This window comes from Podarcis vaucheri, assembly GCF_965113315.1.
Source record: "Podarcis vaucheri genome assembly, chromosome: 12".
NCBI classification, from domain to species: Eukaryota; Metazoa; Chordata; class Lepidosauria; order Squamata; family Lacertidae; genus Podarcis; species Podarcis vaucheri.
The window spans coordinates 53,625,665-53,650,593 of record NC_138750.1 but is presented as its reverse complement, the minus strand read 5'-3'; the positions used below and the strand labels follow the sequence as shown (position 1 = coordinate 53,650,593).

Here is a 24,929-nt window from a genome sequence, read left to right as displayed (position 1 = left end):
TGCCTGGCACCAAAATGACACCAAGGCAGGTGTAGGTGACCGTCCCTAGGGAGGTCAATCCATAGCTGGGGTGCTACTATTGTAAAGGCCTCTCTCTCCCTTGGCCACTTGCCCATCTCACTTGTAAGGGGCCCTTGAGTAAGGTCTAGATGGAGAAAGATTCAGGAGCCCTTGTTTTAAGTTATAAAGGGTCTTAAAGTTCAAAATTGTCATCTTGAATTGAGCCTGGAAAGGACTAAGAGCCAGTGAGCAGGATGAAGCACTGTGAGATCAGCTTATATTATTCAGTACACCCCAAAGAGTTCCAGAGAGTCCACACACCCCTGACCACTGGAGCCTCCCAAAGTTGTGTGAGAGAGGAGATAGAGTGGGACAGGGTGGGTTTCCCACCTTCTTCTCCTTCCACATGATTTGCCCCTGCGCAGGACCTCCTTCCTCCCCACTGAAAAAAGCAAAGCTATCTCTGGACGAAATAGGTGTCCTGGACACTTCCCTTGGCTGATCTGCATTAACTGTGGCATCCAAATCATGGCAGTTGTGAGTGGCTCTTATCTTTGAAGAACCTTGCAAACATGTCAAGGCATGCTTTTGAGGATTTGTTCACATGTCCTACTGTGCCAAACTGCAGAAGGCCTAAACCACTTGGAAAAGCTCTGTTGAATGATTAATAATTATACTAGACTTGTTCCTGTTATCACATCACACCAATGAGAGGTGGAACTAAGTATTTCCTCATGTTGGATTGGCTAGTGAACACCAGTATATTGCTAAGCAGCACATGGTCATGGTTGCTGAGGCTCAACTGAGTGAGTTTTAGTCAACTTGTCTCAAGGGGATCTGAAGCCCAGGTTATCTAGATTATTTATGACCTCTCTGTCTTCTTGTGGGTTTCTCCTAATGGGTGATATAGGCATTGGGAGTGGTGGTTGTGTAGGAGATTAGAATGAGGTGGCTGAGAATTTCCAGTCTAAGAATGATAGAATTCTTGGAATTCTACATACAAATGTTACTTAAAAGGGTTAGTATCATAAACACACTTAACTTATAGCACTTACTCACCACTTAGTAACTACAATATTTAGCAGTATATGAATTTAAATATTTGGAAATACAGTGTTGAAGCCATTACAAAAAATAATACTTAAAGACATAATAGCTTATATAATCTTTAAAAATAATGACTCCAACCTTGTGTTTTATGCTTGACAAAGTTGCAGTGTCTATCCAGGGCCAAATTAAAAACTGATATTAACTTTTTATTCATGCTTTTCATAATACAACAAACTAAATTAAAAAGAAGTCTATCACTGTGATGCTCTATAAAGCATACTTAAATAGTGCAGGAGGAAGGAAATGTGTTACTTTGTACTGTGAAAGGCACACACACAAATCCAGTTATTCACAACATTTTAAAACAAAATTCTGAAACACTACTAGGTGCACTGCACAGGCAGGTATTTAACATTGCACAAGACTCTGCACACAGAGATAGTGAAAGATGAAAGCATTTTTAGTGACATGGAATATATATACACATGCAAAAATAAAAAATCAGCCGAAACCACTAGGAAAGATGACTACTTCTAACCATGAATCACCCACTGTTTATTTCCTTACCAAAAGGGGAGGATGAGCTCTCAACCTGGAAAGTGCATAAATCAAGACCTACAAGATCCAAACCAGATAAAATGGATGATTATAACAAGAAAGAAAGAAAAGGAGAGGCTGAAAAAGCAAGAAAGAATATAAACCAAAAGTATATACAGCTGCATGCTAAAATAGTACATGGGAATGCCAGACACCAACAAGATTTTTAAAAGTTATCCCCACATCAATAAAGTGCAAAGTAAAATAAAGTGCAGATTTATTGATCAAAGCAAGAAATAAGAAAGAGTCCTTTGCTTGCTGAAGCATACGTATGGTATAACAAATACATATATAAATAGTTGCATAATACCATGAACAGGATGATTTTATAAATCAAGACAAATTTCACAAAACCAACAAAAACATATACATGTACCTGAATGATCCCCAGATTTCACTAAATCATCAGAAAGAATTCCAAGTATGTCATCATCAGTGCTCAGCACAAGGGCAGCTAATGGGTCATCCGAGGTACCTACAGAAAACAGGTGCTTTACACAATGAATTTATCCACATTTACCTTTTACTCTGCTCTTTCAAGGCAAAGGTCTGTGCTTTAAAGCTCCATATATGAGTGTGTTTTGGTTGGTCTTTTTGCCCTGAGCTTTCTCCGCAATGACCCTTCTTTAAAGCCAAACTGGAGCAAATGTCAATTTGGGTTTTCAGTGGACTGACATTTGTTTTGATTGGAATTTAAAGAGTGGGTTTTTGACCCCAGGGGAAAGCTCTGGAGCAATAAAAAATGGAGGGCACTTGGACACAGCACTTTATATCACAGTCCTTGCCTAGAAAGAGTGGAAGAAAGGGCAGTGTGGAAAAGCCCTTAATCATAACAACTGTGATCCCCCCATGTTATTTATCCATTTGCTCTGAGCTCAAGGGTTTTTAAACAGGTATTATTTTGAGTATGTGTTTCTCCAATCAGATACCTTTCTTTTATTTTCTCTTTACGAAAAAGAGGCTTGAATGTTTCTTTGTAAACAGAAAGCTCAAATCTAAGTAAACAGTTGAAACACCATTTAACACTTTGGGAATTGGCCTACAATGACTTAAATCAGAGCAAGAAACTGGCAGGCCATGGGTAGGATACAGCCCACCCACAGCACCCCACCTCCTCCCCAGCTATCCCTACAGATTTTAGGCTTGAAAAAAAGCCTCCTATTTGGAGCCCATAGAATCCTTTTTCCAAGCTTAATTGCAGTGCAGGGGGCCATGGGGGGGGAGGGAATCACAGCTGTGATCCTCTTCTGGAAACAACCTCCACTGTAATTAGGCTTGAAAACAGCCGTACCAGTGGAAGGCTTTACTCAAGCCTAATTGCTATGGGTGCGGGGATGGATTTCACAAAGGGGGCAGCTAGGAAGGGAAGGGTTAACCATGCAGTCTCTGTGAGGATCACCCTCTTTCGCAATTAAGACTGATAAGGCCTATTTGTGTGTATGTGTGAAAAAGAGTGAGATCCTGCATATATGCATGTGTGTGCAGCAGAATTATGTGGTGTGTGCAGTACATTTATGTGGGCACACCAGCTCCTGCAGTACTTTAGGCCCATGCCCTTTCGTTTGGGCCTTACTCACCACTGGCATGTAGGTGCCAGAAAGTGGCCTACGGCTGAAAAATGTTCCTCACCCCCGTGCCGAAACAGCTTGGATCCATATAACACCTTCCCCATATAATAAACATAGACTGTAATGTCAGCCACTGCTGTTCTGGCCCAGGCTTCATAATCTTTGGTTTTATACCATCTGCACTCCAGCAATTTTCTGAACTGCTTCAGAAACATGAGCTCTTTGGTAAATCAGGGGGATTCTTGTCACTATAATGAGAGAGTATACTCAAGAGCCACTGTCCAATTGCTACCATCTGCTGACAAGACAATATAGCTATCAGGTTTGAGTACAATTCCACCCTTTCCAACAATGTTGGAAACCTATAGGAACTGTAAACTGCCAGAAGGGCCATAACTCAGCAGTAGAGAACACACTTACTGAGAATACTAATTAATAAGATAGCTAAGGAAATTATTCAAAATACTTTCCCTAACCACTGTCCTTCTACCAATCCACCCAAGATTCCTGCTTTTAAGAACTCTGCTCTTCAAGTACCCCTTACCAAAAGAAACAAAAACATACAAGCCGGTGTACCTTGTATTCCAGATTTTGATGGAGCTGGAGTGGAAGTTGAGCTAAGAAGTGGATCTGAAGATGGATCTAGGAAATTTGTGTTCAAATTTGCTTTGCAAGAAATGTTAAGGCTCTCTTCACATAAATTATCTAAACTTGGTTTTCTTTGTCTACTGGTATCTAGGAGGTCTTTTCCAAAGAAGGCTTCCTACAAGGAAAAACAAACACATTCCCCACATTTGAGCACTGGAACACAAAACCAAAAACTGATTTCTTTACATACAAAACTATTGTTCACCCAATTTAGTTCATTCTAATGTTAACTTTGTGGCTAGAACATAGTAAAATTAAACTCAACACAAATGACTATTTTTTAATGTAAAGTTCTTGAAGTTAATTCATCACCCTTTACTTCCTATTCATATACTTGTATCCTATGTAAAAAGAAGAAACATTTCCAATTTGGGGCAATTCTCCCCTCACTCAACAGCTCCCCTTGCCCATCCAAGGTTGTTCAGAAAGCCCCCTGGCCCCTTGGATAAGCTTTTTGGAGCACATAGACAGCTGCTAGAGAGAAGGGTAGATGGGGAACTTTTCTTCTACGAACTTGGTTCAATTCACCTATCTTAGCATACAAACTAGGTAATATATGGTGAAAAGAATTAAGTTCTCCATATTGCTCCATGCTGCTGAAAAAATAGCCTCTGTTTATAAGAATCAGTATACAAAATTAAATCCTCCTAGCAAGGGCAAACTATTTTCAACTGAAACATCTATATCAACATTAATACAGACATTTGGGTTATGTCTGAATAACATTCTATTGATTTTGTTGGAAAACAAACGAAACAGGAAAATTAGAAGGAAGGGTGTAATTTATGTTTTAATGCTTAATAGCAAAAGGAGGCTGTTGAAACGATCGCTCTTTATGCAAAATCAACTTAGAGTGATAATGAATTACATAACTGGAAAGCAAATGTTTGTGTTTTACACCGATTAACAGTTTATTCAATATATGCAAATGCTAATCTTAAGCAGCACGCTATGCATAGCAATGACTATACCTGCAAGTACGCTGGGAAGATTTCTTCAAGCTTGTTTTTCTTCTTCCTGTAACGCTTTTTAATTTTTTCTGTATTCTCTGAAACAGGAGTAGTTTCATCAACGGGTGTATCTAGTAGCTGTTCACTCCAACCTAACAATGACAATCATGCATAATAACAAATTTACTTATAACTCTTGCCCACTCTTGAGGTATTGCCCCACTCTGTTTAGCATCTGTACATCTTAGTTTAAAACAGCAATATTATAAAAATTACAATAATGCAGAACTGCAGAGATGGACCAATTTAGCAAATGATGCATAATGTTTTCTTAAGGTATTCAGAGATGTAAAGTGAAATGAAACAAAATCAACAAAATTATTTCTGGGCTGAATTGAGATAACTGTGAAATAATTGCATTCAAGGAAGATAGGGAATGGTTTTTCTTCAACAGAAAATGATTGTTGAATACTGTATACCAGGGACGTCCAACTCCCAAGAGACTGTGATCTACTCAAAGAATAAAAAACTGGCAGTGATCTACCCCTTTTCGGGGGTGGGGAGTTCAGCTTTTTTTAGAGGGGAGTATCCCGTGATTGGCCCGAACCTCCCACGGATTGACCAGTTGATCCCAATCAACCTGTTGGATATCCCTGCTATATACTGTAGATTGCATACCTGTATTTGTATACATTTTAGTAACAAAGCCTCATAAGTGACAAATGCTATTTTTAAACAAATAAAACTTATTACTGAATTAAACCTCTTAAAAGGATGTTTCATTTAGGTGCTTTCATTAATTCTCTTTATATTAGCAGGATTGTTATTTTTCTCTTGTCACCCAAATGATACTGTGCACAGTTATTCAGCTACTGAAGTGACACTTAAATACATTTAGCACCTTTTCAAGTGTTAAGGAAATGTCTGCAGTGTGTCAAGATATGGAACCTACACATTACCACCTACGTTATGAAAAGCATCAGGAGAGATTTCTAAAAGACTGAGGGGAATTCCTACTTTTGATGAGCATTATTAGGTAACTGAACAAGTCAGTTATGGGTAAATCAATATAATGAATCCAACTGAAGTATCATCCACTCTGCAGTTACTGTCCATTCCTAAAACAAAGCTATGCTAACATAGCATTTCATTAACATTGCCTTCATAATGATACAATCTATTGAGACAACAAGACCCAAACCCCAAATTATTGATTATGGTAAAATCCCTGGTTCTAAACAGAGCATTAAAAGTATTGGAGTTTGTGTACATGTTAAGTAAGGAAGGATTTAACCCGGTTAAAGTACCAGTAATTTATCAAGAGCAGATGCTATCACTACAATTTTTAAAAAGGCTGTACTGCAAGAAACCCATTTGTCAGTTTTCCCTCAACACTACTACATTACCTGTAGCCACCTCCTGACAGGCAATTCTGAGTATAAATGGGCAGCATGAGACAGTGTGAACAGATGGCAGAAACAAGGTGAGGTGGGTGGGTGAGCAAGCAGTTGCAGGTGAGATGGAGAAGAGTTTTATTTGGCCCAGAATTTAGGTAAACTGACCTAATTCACACAGATCAGAATGCAGTGATCCTTCCTCTGAATTTCACAATACAGTTTTTTTGCTTTAAAACATACTGAAGTATGTCATTTAGGATAAAATATTTATAGAAATGCATACATTGAAATAAAATGTTTATTTCAATATGTATTTTGCAGTAAAATACTGCAAAAAAATATTTAAATAAATAACAATTTTCATAGTTTTTTTAAATCCACAGATTAATGCACAAATGGTATGGAACAGGCTTAAGAATAAAAACATGCAAAATTAATATGAACTGCTCAGGACAGGCACTTTTAAAATGATGCTTCAGGAATAAGTATGTGCTATGGGAAGTGCTGAAAATACAGATGTGGAGAAAACCAGTAGTTAATTTTTTTTAAAATTGCATTATAATGAATCTTAACAATATAATGCTCCTATATTGGAGTACATGTTGCTATAGTGACAGATAATTTAACATAACTATCAGTGTCACATTTAAGTGGTTGATTCACATAATTAGTACCCACTTTCATCTCTGCTGGGTATCTGCTCAGATACAGAGCCAGAGGAGTCCTTCCTTGAAAGAGATCGTTTTGTTTTTCCCTGTCCTGTACGACTCCGCTGACGTACCATAAATCCACCAATGCCTGTAAAAACACATACACATAATACACCTTGAATTTATTTGAATTAGGAAAACATACTTGGATTTCACCTTTTTGTAGATTCACAAACACTAAAGTCCACTTTAAGTATAAAACTGGAAGTGGATACACAGTACATATTTAGTAAGCACCTGGCTCTACATCAAAATACAAGAGGTGGTCATGCAACTTATTTTATGCTACCAGAACATGTGTCCAGGAGCTTTGAGTGATCCAGATGCATGGTCCTGAGATGTATATGTAATGAAAATGATGCACCAGTGCCTCACATACTATAGCAGGGATAGTGAACCCTTGATCCGTGGGCAGCAAGCCATGGCCAACTGCCCCACTCCTAATGTCATATGTAATATCAGGTGAGAGTCTTAAAGTGTTTCCAATTACAGTATTCTCTGGCAAGGGAGGCTTGCTGTCAGTGCCAATCAGCAGTGACAATAAGCTTTCAAGAATCAACTAACTGCTACAGAGTTTCCCATCAGAAAAGAATTAGAATGGAGAAGCATCTGCCAAAACCCCAATGACTATAGAGCGACACAGGAGAATATGATGTCTATCTAGCAAACTTAACCAGATGGAATATGGAAGGGTGAAATAGAATGTCCTTTCATTCTTGCTGAGAGGATAATTTACTGGGTAAGACATTAGGTAGAAGTACAGACGAAGTACAGACGTTGGGAGAGTTAGGAACAAACTGATTAGACCTACTGATGTTTAGACCTACTGATCCTTGTGGAACATGCAAAATTCCCTCATCCTACATGTATAGAAAAAGAGTCTAAATTGAAACGTTTGGATTATGTTGTTGTGACAAGGAAAACAATATTCCAACTTCACTTTCAAAGCTAGTGTCCCCCTTCCTGATACAGACTGTCTAGAGTTATTATACTTTGCACATGCACTGGGGCAGAAAAGAAATTTCTTTTAACTGCTATGGTAGTTATTTGCTTTAATGAAAGGTGCTCTAACAGCACCGCCATGATAGTGTTATGGGGAGATAGTGTGTGCTCACATATACATTTTCCTGTCTTATACAGTGGAAGCAAACCACTCAGAACAGCAGGCCACCTATCAGGTTTAATGATTCAATGGCAAGTTTCAATACAAAATTAGTACTTAAGAGAATGATACGGTAGTTCTCCTGTTTCGCAACATTGGAACACCATTCTTTAGAATTAGAAAGGAAATGAATTGTAACTCAATTAGAGGAAGCTGTAATATACAACAAACAGGGAAGTGATAATTCTCAGCAAAATCTTATTTAGTCACTCAAGTTTGTAAGTTAAAAGATTATTTACATATAGATAATAAATATAAACCTAATGAATATGCAAACATCTGGAGCATGTACTCTACCAGGTCTGTATGGTTTTCTCTTTCTCTTTTTAATCCCCTCAGTTCCTTCTACTCCTTTAGGATCATCATCTGCAGGCTCCCGTTCAGGGCTTGTATCAGATTTTCCCTCACAGTCCATGAGATCTCCTTCTGAATTTAAACACACACAAACACATAAAACAATTATAAAGTAAAATTCATAGGAAGTTGTCATTTTCTCTTACAGAATTCTCAGGAAAAAGCTTCCTAAGGTATGTAATGGCATATATAAAATAATGAGCATAATAAAATCACACACAATTTTAAATGACAGCACACTGAGGTAGTAGTAGTAAAAACGGACTCTGCTAAAATCAAATGCCGGGAAAAGACAGAAGGTATAAATGCTACTAGGGATGGTGACTGACATGCAGAGAAAGGTGCGGAATTTCAGAGGCAGGGTGCCATAACTGAAAAGGCCCTGTTTGCCACCCAATGCACCTCTGATGGTGGGATGGGGGGTGCACTGAGCAGAGCTTCCAAGTTCAAGTAGTTCTTCTAAGTCTGCTGGTCCTGGGTCATCTAAGGTTCATCCGGCTTGAATGTCATTAGGACATGTGTACTTGTGCCCAGGTCCCATTTCTTCAACCTGAGTAGCAGCTGGCAATCAGTAAAAGTTGCTAAAAGGTACTGAAGGTATGGAAGACAGCTGGGCATCCTGTTTAGGGGAGTTTTTAATGTTTGATGTTTTATCGTGTTTTTAATATTCTGTTGGGAGCTGCCCAGAGTGGCTGGGGAAACCATCTAGATGGGCGGGAGTAATGATGATAATAACAATAATAATAATAATAATAATAATAAAACAGAACCTAATACACCTGTACTCATAAGCAGGCACTTATCATACTAATGAATAGCAATATTGTTGGGTATTTTATTACATGGGTTTTATTATGCAAGTCGTCTTTCTACTATGTGTCAGTAAGTATTGTACTAGTCAGGTATTTCTCATTAAAGTTAAAATCCATTCATGACCTATGTATCTCCTTATATAACATCACCATTGTGAAAGTCTAACATCCCTTTGCTAATAAAGGTACTGGGAATTAATTGCTTATGTCATAGCACTTACACCAACATGGAAGGGCTCCAGATGCAGTGGTGGAGTACCTGTTTTGCATGCAAAAGGTTGCTAAAGCCACTGATAGGCAGAGCAGGCAACCAAAGAGTTATATATAGTTGGAAGGTTTCTTGGAGATAATCTAGTCCAAACCTCTGCTACATGCAGATCTATAACATTCTGTCTACTGAAGGGCAAAATTTCTGGTTCTCTTCTGGAAGACATGAACTACTGAAAATCCCAACTGCCTCAATATCCTCCTACAACCCATGTCCTTCTGTAAACTGCTTCTATTGTTAACAGCGACATACAGCACAAAGCAACAATTACCTCTACTGTCATCCATCTCGCCATCCCTTGAGTGTTCTGATTGGATGTCAGGCAGGGTCTGGAGTACAGCCACACTATTCTGGTTTATAATCTTCAACTTGAGCTTTGGCTTTGTCCGTTTTTTTCTTGGTACAACAGCACTGAGGCTCTGTAACTGAGACATCCCTGTTTCTGTCAGACAGACTCCATCCTGAGTGTATGTCTTCGGTGGGTCTATGAAATTTGCATGAACCATAACAGGAATACACAACTTTAATAACCTTAGCTTACAAAGCATTGTGTAACTATATTCCACCCCCCCAACTTTAAGGAACTTGCAATTAACATACTAACAATTATCCATTGTAACATCAGAGCAAAAGAAGTAAAAATGAGCAGAACTATTTCTGAAGTAAATCAACATTGGTTCAGAATAACACAAAGCTTTTCCATTGATATATTATTTATTCCAATCTGATAGAAAGAACAAATGACTGGTTCACATGTCATGCTAAACTCAACCATGGTTTAGCAAAAGTGTGTGGGTTCCCAGAGTCTGGGAACAATCCTCTCTGATTGTTTTACTGCTGCACCATGCTGAACTAAGCCGCGACATCTGAATCTGGGCTTCAAGTTTTGCTTTTTCCAGACTAACCATGGGCGCTAACCAAAGTTTGTCCTGTGGTTTATGGTTTTTTCCAGGACAGGCTGGGTTCAGATGGCACACTAAGCCAAACTATGGTTTCACTAAAGTGTGGTGAGTGAATTACCAGGGGTGAAGCAGCAATGAGCTCCTCCCTGGAAGCCTATGTGGTCTTGCTAAGCCTAAATTTGGATTAGCATGAAATGCAAACCAGACCATTGTTTCTTTACAGTTTTCTTGATTGCTTCCTGCAGATATTTCTTCATGCTATCACCATAGCATAACTACTTTGACCCTGCAAAGGTTCTACTCAAACTGAGTCCAAGGAAAAACCCCAAAAGGCTGTTCCATAAGCAATTTATAGCAGTGCTCATGTTAAGGGAGAAAAGGTAACAAATTAATGAAATCCAGAAAAAAAACACCCACTAAAACGTCCCATTTCAGCCCTGTTTTGGGCTCACTTTAGGGATTTACTTAAACAAAAAATCTGCCTGTTCCATAAATTTTGAAGAGCAGTTGCGTGTTCAAAAAAACAAAACTTATAAGCACACACTTTTAGTAAGAGGCGATATGATGACAAAAGATAAAAAGAGCTAAGAAACGTATTGATACATTGTATAACTTATTTCTAGGTTAAGCAGTAACCATGTTAGGGGGGAGAAATAAAGAATTTTAAAAGTTACCAAATTCCTTTGCTTTTGTTATAATTTGAGTGGCAACTGATGGTTCACAGCATTCAGAGGAAGGCACTGAAAGATAAAAATTGAAATTGGCTGTGAGTCCTGGAAGACCTGCTCCCTGCCTTGCAGGCCTTTTCCACATGGCAGTGCCCTTATTGACTCCAGCTACAAAAACTGAGGCTGCTGAAGAAGCCGGATATCATCTGGTCTGTCTCAGTGCAGAGCCAGGTCATCACGTCTGAGCTTCCACAGCTGCCACTACCCGCCATCAACCACTATTGGCAGGACTGGCAACAACAACACTAAATATGTTCTATGTTTATAATAGTATTTTATTCTCTTGTAAACTATGCTACTTTAAATGTGCATTTTATATTGGACTTCCTTTAGTAATGTTTTATTTTGAAATCTTTTAAGATAATACTGTAGTTTCCTGTAATTAATATTGCTTTCGCTGTGTACCCTATAAATGACTTTCATCAGTAACATTTTATTATAGATTGCTTTATTTGATGTTTTAATGTACTGTAAACCGCTTTAAGATTTTTTTCCTTAAAAATATAAAGCGGTATAGAAATGAAATGAATAATGATGATGATGTTGCTTGTATTAAAATATATAATCTTCTATAACTATAGTTTTTGATGTTGGTATCATTTGTAATCTTCTGCAAGTCTCTTGTGCTCAGGCATGTCAGAAGAGCATTATTAAATTTTTGAACAATTGAATTTTTTTAGGCTAACAAATTTCAGTTGACATTCACTGTTACCAGGAATACAGTGGAAGGCTGAATATACAAATTAAAAACAACTATGTGCTAATAGTGTGTTGAAGAAATGCTTATATTTCTGGAAGCACTAGGCACAATCTAAAGAACATTAATTCCATAACAGCTCTCACTGAAAGCAGTAAAGCTTACAGCCTAATTCCATTCATGCATACCTGCAAGTTATTTTTTTTATGACCTGTTTTTACCCACAGCACCAGAACACTCTGCCAAGGCACCTATGCACACAATTTCTTACTGATATACCAGATGATCTCTGGCAGCATAACTGCTTACTCTCTGGTAGGTCTTCCTCTCTGCTGGTAGAGTAGCACTTACTCAACTTCCAAAGGACCCTCAGTTGGCCTTTGGCTGGCTTTAAGATTGCTCCCTTAAATCAAGCCTTTCTCTGGGTTGTGAGAGAAAGCGCAATGTACCATTTGTCCCTTTCAACAATAGCATTCATTTATTTTATTTCTTTGTATGCACAGCCTGCTCCATCTTGAAAAATCTAGGCAGGTATCAATTAATTTTAAAAAATGTAAATAATGCCTTTAAAATAAAATGAAAATCTAATTTGATGTAAACCTGAACAAGTTTATTTTTTAATGGTGTGGGAAACAACATTCCATAGAGGTTAAAGCCTGGATAATTTGAGAGACAGGGGGATGGAAAGGCAGAAGCACATTTGGGAAGCCAAAGAGGCAGCAGTCCCATTTGACTTAGAAATAGCTAATTAAGACAAAGCATGATAATTTCAGAATTAACTAGCAAGAAATAGTATGGACAGACAGTGATTTGGATGTGGCAGCTGGCAGAGTAACATATGAAGAAAACAAGAAATATAAGTTAGTTTAAAGATCAATGACACAATCTGCCAAGTGGTCAACCTCCATGAAGGACTCTGGTGCAAGACCCTTTGAAATAGATGGAAGTCTGCCATTCTGCTATCACAGTCATTTCCCAAAACCTTCAATGTATCAAAAGGTTATTGGAAAACCATTAGCAGCCCACTAAGAAGGGTTTCAGGATATGAAATTCTTTTAGACCCAGTGTTGTTGTTTTTACCCTTTTTCTGCATTATGTGGAAGACACAGTGAAGTAAGATCAAAAAGAATTTACTGCATGGTTTCTAATACAGTAACCACCACTAGAATTTTATAGCTGCTGGAATTTTATATGCAGGAAGGTGAGAGTGGAGATTATCAATGACACCACCTATTGAAGAATGGATTGGTAAAATATGGAAGTTTGCTTCAATGGCTGAATTAATATGATACATCAGACCCAAAGTGGGGGAGACAATAACAAGGTAAATTTATGATGAATGTCATTTCCTTTATCAAATATAGTAAGAAAAATTGGATGCAATCTAATATAAACCATGGTTTAATAGTGCTCTGAAATATGATTAACTTTGCCATTTGGAATTCCTTAATGGTGGGAAGCAACAAGAAACTGGTCACCTTTGAACGTGATATGACAGAAAAGAAAGAAAGAGAAATGAAGTCAGAGTAGCAGTTGTGCTTCATTTGTGGATAGCGCCTTAGCTTCCATAATATATGGAACAATAATGATTGAACTGAGGATAAATCTTGTGACAATGCCTTTATATATATAAAAAAGGATGAGTGTGAGAAAAGAGAAAAATTTGGAAATGTGTTTCTGGTATTAAGAAAGAATGAAAAACTGGAAGTTATTACAGGATATTGTTAATAAAAACTATTGATAGGAATAGCTATCCATGTGTTTGATATGATGTAGAGAAATGCGGTATATATGTTTGTTTGCCTAGAAGGTTTTCTCTGTGTGTTTTATTGGGGGGGGGATATTCTGTGTCCTCTTTGACTGTCAAAGGTCATGGCCTTATATTGTTATTATGTCAAAAGCCTGTCTGGCATTGGCAGCTTAGTGAGAGGTAGGAGAGAGTCAATCACCTTGAGAATTTATTATATAGGGCCTGGATCACGTAAATTTATTCTAATTGGTCTAGGTGGCTGCCAGTTAGGAAAAGAGTTGAGATTTGACAGGGAGAGATGGTACAGTAACTCTGACTGCCATCATCATTACTTAGAGCAGTGGTTCCCAATTAGGGGTCCAGGGACCCCTGGCAGTCCATGGAACACATCCAGGAAGTCCACGGCCCCATCTCTTGCTTCCCCCCAGCTAAAATGTTGTCATTTTTGCATGGTAAAATCACAAATTTTTATGGGCTGCTTTAGCACTGTGCAGTTTTTCAATATATTGGCCAAAATTGGTTTTGAAATCACACCTCAATAATGATTTTGACCCGGCAATACGCAGCCATATATCGCTCCTCATGTGAAGGAATGCAGGGCAGCCGATTGCAAGGTGCTGCCTTCTGCTCATGCTGACGGAGAGCAGGGCAGCTGATTACCCTCACATCAAGGCACTGAGTCGGAGCAGCTTTTCTCAGTCAGCAGGAAAGCAGCCACAGTAGATGTGCATCTTCGCTGGCTGCTCCACTGACAGCGACTTCATGCACACACCCCCATCCCTATCCCCTCCCACTCAAACCACGAGGTGGAGGTGACTCCGCTTCCTGAACTCCCCACACACATACAATCTCCACAGCTGCGCCTTCCCTCATTGTCACGCCTTGTTTGATCGCCATGACTGTTTCTTCCCTCATCCCCATGCCTGATTTCCAATTTCAGACGTTGTGATATATCAGAATATTGTGATGTTTAGCTGTTGATGTATCACAATGTTGAAAACCAGATATTGCTCAGCCCTAATGTGTTTTTAGTATACCTAAAATAGGGGCTACCCCACATTTTGTTCTAAAAATTGCTTTGTGGAGGTAACTACCATAGACCTATCAAAATTTTCAAAAGTAGAGGGTCCGTGGCTTGGCTCTTGAAAAATAGGGGGTCCTCAGTAATTAACTAATTGGGAAACACTGACTTAGAGTAAAACAACAACACATATTTTTACATGTCTGCTGCTATTAATGCAACTTATAAAAAAATAAATCCTGAGAATCTTGAGTTAAGAGAAGTCTATCTGACACTGGGAGCAAAATATTCAAGATAATGTTATTGTTAAATAATGAACTTCATCTGCTCAAAATCACGGTGCTCTGAGTGCAGTCTTTCTCTCACTTGTGGGCACACACACCCTCTTGCTGCTATTATAATTTTAAGCAGACTTACAAATCCTCTGGGAAGAGATTTACCCAGCTTTCTACTCTAAATTGTTTTTTTCCTCATTAATAATCTTGCAGTGCTAAAAGCAAGACAAAAGAAATTATTTCCCTCAAGTACTGCCTCTGAAATCAATTCAGCATCTGCCAATCAGGAGACAGACCAAAAAGAAGTTGTTTCCAAAGCTAGTGCTACGCTGCTAGATACCCAATTAAGAAATTCCTTACCATTTGCTGGTGGTATGTATGGCTGACACATGGTACAGTCAAAGCCACTGTCAGCCGTGCTTTCAACTTCCTCGTCTGTGTTTAAGTTTTGACAGATTGTGTGCATCCATCTGGAAGTTAAGTTAAAAAGGAGAAAATGAAACGTATACCATTTTATGCCAAAACACCATTCAGACTCTCTTTAGATTGAAAGAAGCACAGAACACGTCTACTGCTTTAAAAGTTTCCCTGTAAAGAGGCATGATATGAAGACCCCAGAGGAAGTCTGCTTTAGTCCCAGAAGATAGTTGTTAAAATGGTCAGATAAGACAGGAGTACGTTGGATAGATGGTTTGTCCACCCAGGGGAGCAGTGTTCACTCTCTGCTAGACGGGATTATACTCTCCCCAAGCAACAGGCTGTACTTTGGGAGTGCTCTTTGCAATACAGAAGCAACTTGCACCTCTAAATGTTGCATCAGAGGCCTGGCTTGAATGTCGTATTACATCACAGTTAAAAACAAACTATGAACAAACATCGTGCTGGTGCATGCTGCCCAACATTTCTCACTCTCTGCTCCACTCCTGCTCCTACTGCTGCCGTGCTGCAATGTAACAAGCCAGGCTTGTAGTTTCCCTCAAACAAACCATGAGCAGTAAGCCAAGAACAAACCTTGATTGCCATCCATGGTTTGTTTGGACAAAAACAAATCATGAGCCTGGGTTCAGACATTATGATGAACCAGACTATGGCTTGTTTCCAAGCAGTAAAAGGGGAGAAATAGAGCAAGAATGTTTAATCACTGGACACCAGCGAGTTGCATGTCCACATTCAAATATACTAGGTTTTAAACTATAGTATAACGTGATGTATGAACCAAGTCAGAGTGCCATTTATCAACTCAGGATGAAGAGATAACTTTCTTTTTATAAAAAAAACAACCATCATGGTGGTTTTCTTCTTTCTGATATTAGCTACAGCTTTTTCTTTGAAAGAGGCTCTCTCTTATTGGAAAGCGACTCTGATAAGGAAGAGAAAGTAAATTCCATATGATAAATTAAAACAATCTTCAGTCTACATGACACTATGAGCAAATTATTGACGTATGAAAATATATAATTCACTGTGTAGCAGAAACTCTGACCTGTCACACTGTCTGCATTGCAGAATAAGCTCTTCTTCTCTGTAATTGCAACAGCAGACTGGGCAGGTAGATAAACTTGCACAGGGAGCACACTGTGTGTAATTATTTTGCCATTCACATCTAAGACCAGGAGACGTAGCACCACAATGTCTGCACCAAACACACCTGTAAAACACAAAACAATATCTTTCTTAACATGGGCTCATGGCAAGATTCACTGCTTCACTTTATTAAAATACCTACCGTATTTTTCGCCCTATAGGACGCACCGGCCCATAGGACGCACCTAGTTTTTTTTTTGGGGGGGGGAGAAATAAAGGGGGGAAATTACACACACCCCAGCCGCAGGGGAAGCCCGAGCTTTTAAAAAGCACCTACCGTAGTTTTTAGAGGAGAAAAGGATATCTGGCCGAAGCGCGGGGCGCTCTGCTTCAGTGCGCCCCGCACTCCAGGCAGGAAGCTGCGGGTATCTTTCCGAAGCGTGGGGCGCTCTGCTTCAGTGCACTCCGGGAAGCAGACTGCTATCCGCAGCCTAGGGAGCCCTGCGGGAACTCCCACAGGGTTCCCCAGGCTGCGGATGTCTGCCTGAAGCGCGGGGCGTTCTGCTTCAGCGCGTTCCGCGCTCCCGGAAGCAGGCTGCTATCCACAGCCTAGGAACTCCCGCGGGCTCCCCAGGCTTGCTGATAGCTTCCTGAAGCCTGGAGAGCAAGAGGAGTCGGTGCGCACTGACCCCTCTCGCTCTCCAAGCTTCAGCTAAAGCCTGCATTCGCCCCATAGGACGCACACAGATTTCCCCTTCATTTTTGGAGGGGAAAAAGTGCGTCCTATAGGGCGAAAAATACGGTATTTTCACCTTAAAATTGTATTATCTTTAAATTACAGCAAAATGTAATTTTCCAAATCAGCCTTGCCGTATTATATTAATTAAAAGAAAATATAGTCAGATTAAAAGAAAACATTAAAAGCGGGGGGGGGGGGAACAAAGTTACACATACCATTTGCATTTCCACCCTCCTTTAGGAACTGTCTGCAGTGGCGGATCTAGGCAGTAAGTGTGATAGCTGATATCACAATCATCGCAAAGGAGCAGTCTTCCCGGATCTGTAGCCTTCCCACAGGCTTCACACACAGTGCATTCCAGACATCTCCAACCTTTGTGGAGCACCACTTTTGTTATCTGCATAGTGGAAGACAGCAGGTAATTATTTATGGAAGCCAGACAACCTCAGTTGATTTACAGGCTTATATTCTCAATAAACTTGCTTCTATCATTTGGAAATGGTATTTTTAAAATGTTTATGCTCTCCTTTTTGTTTTAGAGGGAAGTCTTAATTTTTTTAGAAGTCAAAAATATCCTTGCATTCAATAGCAATGTACATTGTGCTCTCCAAGATTATGGATGAAAATTTGTTTTAGGTTTTTTAAAAAATAAAATGGCCCAAGTGTAAGGATTCAGCGTACTCTCAGTTATTGCAAATATCAAAATCAAGATTCACATTTACTGAAATTAAAAGACAACATAGTTCCAAAATCTGGAGAAATACAGTTTGCTCTTGATTTACAAATCTATTTGGCATCTCCTCCCCATTATGGCATTTAAACAAAAGTACAATAGTGCCAAATATTACTTTCCTAATCTTAAATATGGCTATAGTTTAGAAACATACATCGAAACTTGAAAAAAGAAGTTTTTCGAAAAGGTTCATCATGGTACCTGACAGAAGCAAAGCACAATGTTCCAAACCTCTGAATCAGTCTTTACCACCGTATGTCACAGTGCAAAAGCCAGTTTACATATCACTCTGTTGCAAAGTGATCATGTGAATACCAACCTCACATTGCTTATTTAGAACCCTAGACATTCTCTTCCACTAGCAGAGATGGTTGGGGAAATACGAAGTGTTCATGCTCTGTGAAAAGAGCGAGTGTGCTCCAGTTATGTCATATACAGTGGTACCTCGGGTTAAGTACTTAATTCGTTCCGGAGGTCCGTTCTTAACCTGAAACTGTTCTTAACCTGAAGACCACTGTAGCTAATGGGGCCTCATGCTGCTGAAATTCTCTTTCAAAATTTCTGTTCTCATCCTGAAGCAAAGTTCTTAACCTGAAGCACTATTTCTGGGTTAGCGGAGTGTGTAACCTGATGCGTATGTAACCTGAAGCGTATGTAACCCGAGGTACCACTGTATTTTTCGCTCTATAGGACGCACCCGACCATAGGACGCACCTTGTTTTAGAGGGGGAGAACAAGAAAAAAAAATTCTCCCCCTCTCTGCTCAGCGCCCCTCTCCCTCTCTGCTGAAGCCAGGAGAGTCTTGCTCTCCCGGCTTCAGCAAAAGGAACCCGAAGCCTTCGGAGCACAGCACAAGTTCCACGCCAACCCCTCTCGCTCTCCAGGCTTCAGTGAAAGCAATGCGAAGTCTCCGGAGCATGAAGGGAGAGCGGAGGGAGCGCTCCCTTTGCGCTTCGGAGGCTTCGCGTTGCTATCGCTGATGCCAAGGAGCCTGCATTCACTCCATAGGACGCACACACATTTCCCCTTAATTTGGGGAGGGGAAAAAGTGTGTCCCATAGAGCGAAAATTACGGTAGTTCTTTCTTAGACAGTTGAATCTTCCATCTTTCTTTTGGGGGGGGGGAGGAAAAAAAAGAGAGTTGCTCCTGACATGCTGAGAGGGCTGGAACTGTCTCCTTCACAAGAGTACAGGAAAAGTCAAGGGGGAGGCAAGCAGTGGTAAGGAAAGGTGTTTGTAGGTTCAGGATTTTAAGCAATCAAATCAGTGTTGGTTTTGTTGTGATCATTAAGAGTGTAATGTGTGAACCAGCTCTACCACTCCTGAATGTTTTCTTTTTTCATTCACTAGTGTAAGACAACACAGTGGTGTAAGACATATGTAAATAAAAGGAGATAAGCTTCGAAATAGTTATCCGATTCCCTTCATAATCGGGGTTTGAAATGCATTTTAAACTTTGCTTCAAAACATGCTTAAGTCACATTTTCTGTTGGAGTAATCAACCTAAATTTTCTTCAAAGCAATTCATGAGGATTAAAATGGCTACTTTTATGGAGTGTTCAAAAGTTTACCCCCTCTACTACACTAATCATTCTGTGAGAACAAAAGCTGTCTAGAGTGTGTTATAGCTTCAGTACAACCCTTTCATAAAAGTGCATGTGATTTAATACATTAAAAGAATATTCCCTTTTTAAATAACTGCACTTAAAAGACGATTCATTATTTATATGCTGAAGCAAATAGCTTATTATCTGTGCATGTCTTCCCATAACTATCCAAATTTAACTTTTTGCACATTCTCTCCTAGCTTAATGAATGTAAGAAATGAACTACTCCAGTTTCTGAAAATTCTGATAGCCAACAGACAAAGTGAATTACCGTATTTTTCGCTCTATAACACGCACCCGACCATAACACGCACGTAGTTTTTATAGGAGGAAAATCTGTAGGCATGCCACCCGTAGGCATTTCCTCCATAACACGCACAGACATTTCCCCTTACTTTATAGGAGGAAAAAAGTGAGTGTTATGGTGCAAAAAATACGGTAACTAAATCTTACTGCGGTCATAAATGAAAATGAACTATAGTTTTTTTAGGAAACCAGCCTTAAACAAAACAAAACACACTATACTGCTTCATATCTTAATACTTAGGTTATAACTATCTCAATACTGAGCTGTTATCTCAATACTTTCTTTTAATCATCTGCAAGATAAACGGTGCTATTTATAGCTGAAAAATTACACAAAGGTTAACTTCTCTTGCATTTATAAAATGTCATTTAATTAAAGTGCTTTGTCAGTTGCATACAAATAATGGTCACATTTCCAGAGGAATATTTTACAAGCTAAAACACTCCTTAATAATGTAAAAACTGGAATCAATGCGGTGTATGCAGGGGCAATATGCTGACAATAATTTCAAAGTGCTCACCTTAATACTGACACAGTATGGATGGTAACACTGACCACACTGAGAGCAGGCAAGCAATCGTCCTTCTGCACCTTGGCCAAAACTCCCACAAACTACACACATATCCTAGAATATCAAAGAAACATTTTCAGGTAAACAACTAATACTAGGTAATTAAAACATGGAAGAAATATACACCTTTAATCCATTTTTAGCAAACTTTGTTCTCTTTCAAAATTTCAGGTGTATACAGTCTCCTCATTATTATCATTAATATGTATATAGCAAAAATCAGTAATACTAGTAAAACTACCTTGAGCATTTTTGTAAGGACAGGTAGTTAAAGTCTTAAAACAATTTTAAAAATCTACAAGAATTTCCAAAATATATTAGAAGCTCACTGCAAATGTCCAAAGAGAGATGGACCAAAAATATCAGCTCAGCTTTAGATCTAACTCAGCTCTAGCTTTAAAGACCACTAGAATTGTAGCCAGAAGCTACATAGCAGCCAGTGTAATAACAAGTGATGAAGCAATGCTATTACCTGCCCTCAAAACTTAAGAGGACAGTAGCCCCACAATGCAATAACTGCAGCCTCCCAACAAATGGTATTCTGTTTTCGCTACTATAGTAGCCCATATACAGAATAGTTAATCCCAAATTTAACAAAACACTAACAGGCTTATTACTTGTTTTATGGTCCACCAAGTAATAAGTTATAAATTATCTAGATTAAACACCTATAGATACATTAACTATCGTCAAATGTCTTGCTAGGAAGAGGTTGGATGTCACCAGAAGTGGACAGCTAGAATAAACAATACCATTAAATATTGCTTACACTTTTCATCTGAGGCTTAGAAATTGGGAAATAACCAATGACACTAGAAAATAATAAAATATGAATTAATATTGCAACCTGATGCAAAGTAAACTTGTCACTGCTGGAAAACAGGACAACAGTATTGTGCATTGAGTTTTCTTCCTCATCTTTGTTAGATGAAATGTCCATATCGGTGACCTACAAATAAAAGAAAACAAAAACTTAACAGTTTTCTGGCAGTAAAAGCAGATCATTGTGAGCAGAGACACAAATCAAGACTTCTGCCTGCTCAAATAATATGCTAGAGATTCTTACCCCTGGAGAAAGAAAAGATCCAATTCCATTTTTAAGTTTTGATCTCCCCCGTCCACCTCTTCCAGAAAGGCCTGCACCACGTGGTCTCCGCTTCCCAGGAAACCCTGAGCCACGACCCTGTTTAAAGCAAATTAAAAGATTTAGATGAAACTAAGCAATGCTTCACAGAAATGTTCCTTATAAAGCAGACTTTGTAAGAATACAACAGGATTTTGTATTTTGCAACACAACAGTATTTTTCACATGAGCATGTCCCATAGCAAGGCTTGCAGATATGAACAGATCTTGATACACAGCATATAGTGAGGGTTGTGGCCTATGAACCTTTGTCAAGTATCTTATTATGAATTTTGATCCAGGTGGGGTTTTTGATTTAGTGGGAGTCATTTGCTAGCAGAAGAGGAGGAGAGGAAGTTTTTGCTACCCAATAATCTGTCCTGAAAGGTCACCTGGCAAATAATGTTTCCCTTCTCTCCAATTAGCAGGCACCTCTGCTGATACAGCAGTGCAAGAAGCACCAACTAGATTCCACTCTATGCTTATATCCTGCATTGGCTTAAGAGTAGCTTCCCATCAATCTCATCAAAGGCATGCCTAACACTGTACACACTATTCACAGGGTATGTAATAGACATTGATGACTTGAGAAAATGGGGAGGGGGAGTAAAACTATTGCTTGCTAAGAGAAAATTCACAACAATGTTCACTCTAGCTGCACAGATAGTCCTAGAAGGATGTTATCAACTGAAAGTACCAACACACCATTAGCTTACATTACTAATAAAATTTGTAAATGATACAGAAAGAAAGGACACGTTTTCATGAAACTTAATATTAAATTAATAGTACAATTACTGATACAAACATATCAATCAAATGTGGGTGTGCTGAACATGAGAATACAAATGAACAATTCTAAGTCTCATGAGAAGGAAAATTCTTTTCAGCTTGCTCAGGTCTTAGGCTGGTTACTCTAGATACAGAGTTCATCTCTTCTAATAATGTATACAACTAAAGGTTATTTTGAAACAGGAAGCACAACAAAAAGCAGCAGCACCTAGTAAACAAGAGGTAATACAATAACCTTCACAAAAATACTGCAAAAATAAAAATATTGATTTTATCTGTACTGTATCTATATTATGCTGATAATCTTTCAGGGCACATTTAGTATTTCAGCTTTTGAGATTTAAAAAATTCTTAGTTAGGCTAGATTCTGGTGAAGAATTCTGGAAAATTCAGAACCTTGCATACTATTTTGTGATATTTCGGTTGACTTAATAAAGGTACTGTCCTAATATGGATTTTTGACTTTGTGGAGCCACACAGCTACCTTTACTTTTTATGTTAGTAGCAAGCTGCCATAAAACTCTTTCTATGGAAATAATAATCTGCAGCCCTTTGTGTGAGACCTTCTGCAGGAGGAGCAGAGAAAATTAGTTTTACAGCAACCTCTAAAGTATGCACTGGCCACTGGAGGTTTCAGACACCATATACATTGGTCTCCCATCTATGTTTTATTTCAGACTCCATCCAGATGATAGCAGTAACTTATAACATACAACATGGCCCAGTTACAGTGTACAGAATACACCCTGTGGGCGTTAAGCACCGCATACAGCTGAATTAGAAATTGACTCAATGTTCATTCTGCATGCACTGAGAGAGAATGTAGGGATTTTTAAAAAGCAAGTTATACAGCTGTTTAAAAACTGGGTTTAAGTAGCATATTAATTTAGCTATGCTTCAGAAGGGTTTTCATTAGTATCTTTTTATAATGGAGAACAGCAGAGAGATAGCAAATGATAACAAGAATATAAATACAAATTAATTACCACTTTGATGCTCCATATGGCACTGCCAGGTAGCGGTCTGGACTTAAAAGTTTCCCGACCTTCTGAAATGTCTGGGAACCAGGAAGGTGGGCTCACTGTATTATGGCTACTCCAAGCCCCCTAGGATATGTCAGGTGAGAAAATAGATGTATAAAACTCAGCCAAATAAAATAAAAATAAAGAACGCAAATAAAAAGTTCTGAAAGCAAAGCACATGCAGGCACACAAATACTTGGTTTAACAAACACATGGATTTACTGGGATAAATTTCAACCTTGCACTCACATTTATACAGGATGAGCATCAGACTTCAAGTGTGAATAAAATGTTGATTAAATAATAAAGATAAAAGAGAAGCACTGCCGGAAAACAAAAGATTGCTTGGCATGAGGAACAGATGAAGTGTGGCTGTGACTCAGTTATAACTTTTATTACTACAATACTAAACCAAGATACACCTATTTGGGATCATGGCTTTTTTTATGGCAATATTATTTCTGTATTTCAGTCTGCATCTTGGAGAAGGCAACTGACTTGGGCTATGTTGTGTGACTGTTAAAATAAATTTTAAAAAATTACAAACCAGAAAAGCTAAGAAGCATAGCAGACAAAAATGGATTAAAATAAAAGGTATAATATGAAAATGAAAAATAAACGAACAGTTAAAATATCCATGAGCTGAAGCTATACCACCCAAGCACTATTTAAAAAAAACCCTGAAATTCTTATATCAAATAAAATTAGCAAGCAATCTGGTCTATAAGTGCATATTATATTGTATTCTGTAGAGTCCAAAAATGGACTAAGATTGAATTCACCAAGGCAATTTCCATGAGCTGAATTGCACATATGAGTTTTCTATACTTGTACATAAGTCTTTATGTATAGGAATACAATCCCTAGATGGAGACTCGGGATCAGACGTCATATGTAAGGATCCCAGAACTGCATTTGCAATACTCTCCACCCCCAATCCTTGCTAATCTTTATTTCACTTTTGCTATGCATCTACAGTAAGTGTAACAGGTGGCTGTTTCTTTGAACAGTATCAGTAATGCTCTCAGTTTCCACACAAAAAAATATTTAGGAATAGGGTTCCTCAAATTTCAGGACTGGAGATACTGTGGCCCTCCAAATGTGACTGAACTGCAACTTCTATCATCCCGTGCTGGCTAGTACTGATGGAGTCCCACAATGTCTCTGGAGGCTAACAGCTTCCTCTTCCCTCTCATAACTGGAAGAAGTCTCTAAACTTTAGGTACCCTCAGAAATACAGTTGTTTTATCAAACAGACAGTTGTACAACAAAATCTTTTAGACTACTCTAGTGCTAAGAAGTCTTGTAGCACTAAAACTCCACTTTCATAACTTAATAAAAGTACTAAAATATGACTCTATGAAATTTCATCCTAAATATACTAAACATAAGAATATTTCTACATTTGTGTGTGCAGCTAGCTTCTTGAAGGTGTCAGCTGACACACTAGTGTTATGTATACAGACAAAATAGCAAAATATGGTTTGTCAAGAATCAGGAAATAATGAAAGCAATTAGCACATGTGAATGAGTGCATCATCAGAAGATTAATTCGCTAACTACCCAAATCATAATCTGGTGCCATGTCTAAATAAGACCATTATCTTCAAAAGAGATTCTCA

General features: G+C 38.6%; 2 protein-coding genes across 4 annotated transcripts in view; one reads left to right on the top strand and one right to left on the bottom strand.

The window, feature by feature from the left end:
• The window catches only part of GALNT11 (polypeptide N-acetylgalactosaminyltransferase 11), a 243,969-nt gene that overhangs the window by 76,113 nt on the left and 142,927 nt on the right, over positions 1-24,929 (top strand). The gene's annotated exons all lie outside the window — the stretch shown is intronic.
• The window catches only part of KMT2C (lysine methyltransferase 2C), a 143,986-nt gene that overhangs the window by 40,923 nt on the left and 78,134 nt on the right, over positions 1-24,929 (bottom strand). Inside the window, exons 14-28 of one of the 3 annotated variants that reach the window (XM_082192087.1) lie at positions 23,272-23,391; positions 21,437-21,553; positions 21,218-21,319; positions 20,320-20,424; positions 17,368-17,549; positions 16,373-16,537; positions 15,250-15,359; positions 11,093-11,158; positions 9,788-10,000; positions 8,380-8,508; positions 6,889-7,008; positions 4,835-4,965; positions 3,792-3,978; positions 2,024-2,122; positions 1,618-1,665 (exon numbers count right to left, since the gene is read on the bottom strand). In XM_082192087.1, the coding sequence (XP_082048213.1) occupies positions 1,618-1,665; positions 2,024-2,122; positions 3,792-3,978; positions 4,835-4,965; positions 6,889-7,008; positions 8,380-8,508; positions 9,788-10,000; positions 11,093-11,158; positions 15,250-15,359; positions 16,373-16,537; positions 17,368-17,549; positions 20,320-20,424; positions 21,218-21,319; positions 21,437-21,553; positions 23,272-23,391 (1,894 nt within the window). The remainder of the gene's footprint in view (positions 1-1,617; positions 1,666-2,023; positions 2,123-3,791; positions 3,979-4,834; positions 4,966-6,888; positions 7,009-8,379; positions 8,509-9,787; positions 10,001-11,092; positions 11,159-15,249; positions 15,360-16,372; positions 16,538-17,367; positions 17,550-20,319; positions 20,425-21,217; positions 21,320-21,436; positions 21,554-23,271; positions 23,392-24,929) is intronic. The other 2 variants (XM_082192088.1, XM_082192089.1) reach the window with 2 other exon arrangements.